Here is a 6088-nt window from a genome sequence, read left to right as displayed (position 1 = left end):
TCTCTTAGTGATTTATTAAAGTTCTTTGGGTATTAATTCCATAAATCCTCTGTCATATATGTACAAAAATGTTCTAGTTAGTCTTTTGTCTGCTGTTACTATGCATTTCAAAAATCAAATATTTTTGAAAGCTAGAAGAGCATCTGTGGAACTGAGTGTTTCCGCATGCTGGGCCACTCCCCGGAATGTCAGCTTATTGTCCCTAAAGGTGTTATTTGTTGATGTTTCTCAAGTTCAATGGGAGACACTAAACCCAAGAAGTGGAATTAAGCAAAAAAAAAAAAAAAAACAAAAAACAAAAAACAACAAACAACAACAAAAAACCCCACATATATTAAAACCAAGTATAGCATTCCAGTTGAAACAAAAAGAGAAGTGGATAAAAGCACAGGCCTTAACAATAAAAATTATAGTAGTGTAGCTATCTCCAATCTTTCCTCATTTTGCTTAGTATGTTATATACATTTTCTCACAAAATTCTCACAATTATCTTTTCGTATAAGGGTTATACTAAATAAATAAATAAATAAATGTATAAACAGTACTTTAGAGAAGTACTATTAATATTTCTAATTTAGAGTTGGGGCGGTGGATATAGCCCAGTAGTAGAGTGAGTTGGTTGGTTGGCTTGTGCAAGGTCCTGGGTTCAATCCCCAGTGCCTCTATTAAGGGAGAAAAGTTTTCTTTAAATAAAAAATAAAGAATGTTTTCAAAAAATTAAAATAATAAAGTAAAATTGAGGAAGCAAGGCTTTGCAAGGGTCAAAGGACTGGTAAATGCTGTACTTTGAGAACTGGCCTCATGCCTCAGCCTGAGTCTCAACATTGAACATTGCTGTCTCCCCTTGACTACTCTCTAACCTCCGCAAGCTGCAACTTCCATCCTTGGTCCTTTGCAGATTAAAGGACATTATATATATATATATATGGTGTTTAGCACAGGGCCTGGCACGTGACATGCCCTCAATAAAAAGCTACCATAAAAGACAAGTGTTGACAACGATGTGGAGAAATTGGAACCCTTGTGCACTGTTGGTGGGAATGCAAAATGGTGCAGCCACTATGGAGAACAGTATGGAGGTTCCTCAAAAATTAAAATGGAATTACCATGTGGTCCAGCAATCCCATCTCTGTGTATTTATCTAAAAGCATTAAAATCAGGATCTTGGAGAAATGTCTGCACCCCCATATTCATTGCAACACTGTTCGCAGTGGCCAAGATAGGGAAACAATCTAAAAATGTCCACTGATGGATGAGTCAATAAAGGAAATGTGCTACAGACATACAATGGAATATTATTCAGCTTTTCAGAATAAAATAAAAACAAAGAAGAGAATGAAAAGAACAAATAAAACCATCTCCACTAGAGGACTCCTGTTAACTCACACACACACGCACACACACACACATCCATATGGGCATAAAACACACAGGCAAGTGGACGTGAGGTCATGCTGTATTTGCATCCTCTGTGTTTGACTTAATAGTGAAAAATAAGGATTTCTTAGGCAATTATTACTTGAAATACATCTGGGATGAGCTGGGTCAAATACCATAGATTTGGAAACTAAGATTGGAAGAAATAGAGTAAGACAAAGTCAGGGCAAACCCCAAACACACGTGTTAATAATTCCACAATTTTGCCTTGAGTTAAGGCTGCTTTTGTGCTCTTCATGCATATAATTTGTGCCAATTTCTAAAGCAAAGTGCCCTATTTTACTTAATGAGTTCACAAAAATATGAAAAAGGAAGGCTAGTTAAGAAACCAAACATATTTAATTAAGCAACCAAGGGTTGCAGATTCCAAGATAATAATTGAAGTTAAAATTTCTACATTACCAGAGAAACTCTCTTCCTGTACATAAGGCAGAGGGGCATTATTGTTAAATTCTAAATATAACTTCCTGCATCTCAGGGGCCAGACCTCTGCTGGGTGAGAAATGTTATAGCTCTTTGGGGAAAGGAATTGACTGTTGAGCCCAATACTAGGTTTACATTTTTGGATCTTAAATGCAAAAATGCATCTAAACTGGGCTCTGTCTTTTAACTAGAGGCATCTGTTTCTGCAATAACAGTTGTGTTCTTCCAGCAAATTCTTCTAATGATATGGATGTAGCAATTTAATTTAATTACCTAATTTACTTCATTCTTATTTTAATTATTTCTCTCTTGTCAAGTTTAGGGAATTGGTTGTTGCTTTGGCACGAGTGCAGTGTGTGTTTCAATGAATTATTTAGGTGAAACTTTTATTTTGGGGTCACTTAGACAAATATGTATGTAATTTAAAGTCTTTTGAGAATGATCAAATTACCCTCTATAAAATTTTTACCTACTGGTAGCCACCCCAATAATGCATGGGAATACTTAAGACATGACTGTAATTTGGCCAGCATCCAGAGTGCTCCCATACGCTGAGAATCACAATTTCTTTAAATATTTACCCAGTTGGATAAACGAAATGTGGAATCACCCTGTCATTTTAATTTACATTATTTGATCACATTGAAATGGGTCTTTTTACATGCTTGTTTTGCTTGTATTTTTTCTTTTGTAAACAGTATGTTTACCAGTTTAGTTAGGGGTGGGGTTTACCCATGGTCATCTTTTCCTAAACAATTATACGAGGCTTTTAAATATTAAGTGTATTCACCTTTCTGTTCTTTGTTAGAAATATTTTTATCCAGTGACCAGAGCTTTGGGGTAGCATTAAATGAAAAATCTAAAACCAGGGTGATAATAAAATAGACACATTATTGACTTGAAGCCCCAATATCTCTACCAAAGTTTTATGAAACATCATGTGATTATATAAACCTCAGGTTTTAAAACGGTATCATAGAGGTAATATGAACCCTCAGCAAAAAATCTGGCACTTATCTCCAAAGGAGAAAACTGAGTTTTGAGGTCCCCTGAGTTAACTTTTTCCTTCTGGTAATAGATTTTTTAAAATCTGAGATATTCATGTGTGATAAAGATCCTTGTGCTTAAAAAGGCTGCATCCTTTAAACAGTGTTTTGATTATATTTTTTAAGATTCCACTTTTTTTAACTTTTTTTTTTTTTTACTTCTTTTTCATGGGAACCAAAAACATAATGAAGTGTGTCTCCAGGTTGTGGAAGAGTGAAACAACACTAAGAAGCAACTTTCTTGAGAGCAGAATGCCAGAATATTACAAGGTGAAATCCTGACTGATCACCTCTCCAAACAAAAGGAGACAGAAATAAGGAAATGAGTGCTGACGTCTTCTTTAGTCATTTTCAAATGTGTGTGTATGAATTTATATATTTACATATTAAAAAAACCTGATACTATACATTACAGAAAGTATAGAGGGTTTTTAAAGCCTGTATTTGTAAATTTTTTTAGGGGGTTGCATTTCTGGTCCATTGGATAAAGTAATATTTTTAAGTCAAATCCATTTGCCTGCAATAGTCAAGTAGTGACGTTCACAATAGCCTCATCCAAGGAGAGGCTTTTCATGTTTTCCAGAGGAACTGATGAACTTTCCATCATCTCAAAACTATTGCGACTAGTGAAAGGCAGATTATTCTAGTTTGGGGCAGTGATTCCACTCCCTTGATAGATGAATAGAAAGGTTAGTTTATCACTTCCACTAACGGCGAGAAGGAAATGTATGGCCAGTTCAGAGACCGTGTCCTGGGCATCATTCTCCTACATGTGATGACAGTAACACTTTGCTCCCCGTGGTGTCCTATTTCAGTGCAAGGAGCTTTTGAAAACAGTGACAGACATGCCATAATCTATACGTAGTGATAACTTATTGGTTAGTATTTTATTTTTAGTAAAACAGTTCACTGTTTCCCCCTATTCACATCTATTACTGTTATAAACATTATGAAGAGTCATAAGTTATTGCAGCAGCAAATAATCTAATGATTTTTAAAGAAGAGCTCTGTAAATTTTACCTTCTTTACCAATAGTGAAACAGAAGGCTTCTCTCATGTTAATATATTTGTCCTAGAGAAATAGCTTTGGTTTGGTATAAAAGGATGAGTCGTGGAGTCAGAAGACCTGGGGAAAACCCTGCAGCTTGCTTGTATTTTTAACCTCTTTATTCCAGAACTGTCACAGCTAAATGAGTTAACTAATGTTTGTAGACATGCTTAGTACAATTAGAGTTATCACATATCAGTAGATGTAATTCTTATAACTCACTATAAAAGTGTTAGAAAGGGAGAATATTTATGGAATATTATCAGGAAAATTTTTTTTAGGAAATTTACTCTGTCCAAATATATACAGAGCTAAGGCTCTTACTGTGAGGGGAGCTGTATAGTTTAGATATCAGATGTAATTTTTAAGTGTAGTCAGATTTATTAATCTTTTATTTTAAGTCTTGTGGGTTTGTTGTAATTCAGAGAAAGGCTTTTCTAATTCTGAGCTTCTTAAAAAATCTCTTGTGGTTTCTTTTTTACTTTCATGGATTCATTGTCTTCAGTTAAATTTTTCAACTTTGGCGGGTTTCTGCTTGTATAGTTTGAGACGTGTATCCAACTTTGGTTTTTCCAGTTGGATGTCTGCTTATTGCAAGCTTTTCAATATATAGACATAGAGATTAGTCTTTCATTCCAGAGAAAATTGTGATGTGTCACTTTATTAAGTACTAGCTAAAAGTCTCCTTTGTTTTACTTAGGTTTCTCACAGTCATGACAAATTGATAAAAACCAATTGTTGCAAGAATAAATTGCCATGCTGAAATGAGAAAGAAAAAAAATCAGAACTGAGAAAAGGAAAATAACTGTTTTGCGGACATGGAAATTATGAAGGAAAAGAATAATGATCTTCAGAAGGCAATAAAATGGAATGAGGAAACATTTATGAAAACAATATTCCAATATAGTGGACAGCTTAGTGGTCTGACAGCTGAGAACTCAATGCTAAACACTAAACTGGAGAAGGAAAAGCAAAGCAAAGACAGACTGGAAACAGAAGTTGAATCATACCATTCTAGACTGACTACTGCCACCTACGGTCATGATCAAAGTTAGCAGAGAGCCCTGGAAATTGCCTTCCAGAGAGCAAGGGATGATTGCTTTCACTTACAGGACAAAATGATTTTTTTTTTTTTTGGCCAACTTGCTTTATTTAGTAGAATTTTACATTATGTAAAACATAAATAAAAGCATATTAAAAATATTATAGTTCTATTTTCATTATTTAATTTCATTTATGTACACTATAATAATAGAGTTAGGAATTTGTATGTTTACATATCACTAATAAGCTCGTTTAATCCTTTAATTTGCTATTTTTGCAATCACCTAATATATGTCTAGATCGCATAATTTAAGATTACATAGTAACTTTCAGTAGAGTACTGTTTTTTTAATCTCCATTCTTTTGGAAGTATTTGGCAGTTCTTTCAGCAAATTATACTACTTATTATACAATTAGTAATTGTTTAAACATAGAGAAAACTAATAATTTCAAAACCTACTAAAGCCTCCATATGCTTCTTTTTGCACATAGAATGCCAAAATAAAACTTATGACTGAGTACCATAAAAGCAAAACAGAGCCCTTAAGTCACATAAGAATCAAGTAAAATTTGTTTTCTACCAATGGATAACAAAGGCAATCAAATTTTGGTTTTGATTGGTTTTATTTTATACTAGGTTTTTATTTTATGTCACCAAACTCTAATTCAGGTATAATGTTACTTCATACTTTAAGATCTAATCTGAAAGATAATGTAGTGCTTTCTCAGCAACTTTCTAAAGCTGAAAGTCAATTCAAAAGCCTAGAAATTGAGCTCTATCACACTAGAGATGCTCTCAGAGAAAAGATTGTGGTGCTAGAATGTGTACAGAGAGGCCTGAGTCAAGCATTAGTGTTCAAAGAAGGAAACTGAATACTTATATCAAAGTGAACAAGGGAAAGTGAATAGATACACTGAAAAGCAGGAATCCTTTGAGGAGAGACAATCTCAATCACACAATGAAAACATTTTGCTTCAACAATTTTGCTCAATGGAGATTGCATGGGAATTTTTCAAAGATTATTTTATTTACTTATTTATTTATTTTAGGAATTTATCCTATAGATTTATTCACAGATATAGGTAATGA

General features: G+C 33.8%; 1 protein-coding gene across 1 annotated transcript; it reads left to right on the top strand.

Annotated features, from left to right (window-relative positions):
• The first annotated feature begins 4772 nt into the window (after positions 1–4772).
• Positions 4773–5871, top strand: LOC102542960 (ankyrin repeat domain-containing protein 26). Its single transcript, XM_006204742.2, has 2 exons — positions 4773–5004; positions 5669–5871. Exons 1-2 carry the CDS (start codon positions 4773–4775, stop codon positions 5869–5871), a joined length of 435 nt encoding a protein of 144 aa, XP_006204804.2.
• The last annotated feature ends 217 nt before the right edge of the window (positions 5872–6088 follow it).

The sequence above is a fragment of the Vicugna pacos genome, chromosome 29, assembly GCF_048564905.1.
Source record: "Vicugna pacos chromosome 29, VicPac4, whole genome shotgun sequence".
In the NCBI taxonomy this organism is placed as follows: domain Eukaryota; kingdom Metazoa; phylum Chordata; class Mammalia; order Artiodactyla; family Camelidae; genus Vicugna; species Vicugna pacos.
The sequence above is the reverse complement of the archived record's forward strand: the minus strand, read 5'-3'. Positions and strand labels throughout refer to the sequence as shown.

Excerpts from the sequence above, each read along its gene's own strand:
- LOC102542960 (XM_006204742.2), top strand. The coding sequence starts at position 4,773 with ATGGAAATTATGAAGGAAAAGAATAATGATCTTCAGAAGGCAATAAAA. Across the intron at positions 5,005-5,668 it reads CACCTACGGTCATGATCAAA|GTATAATGTTACTTCATACT; the intron begins GTTAGCAGAGAG and ends ACTCTAATTCAG.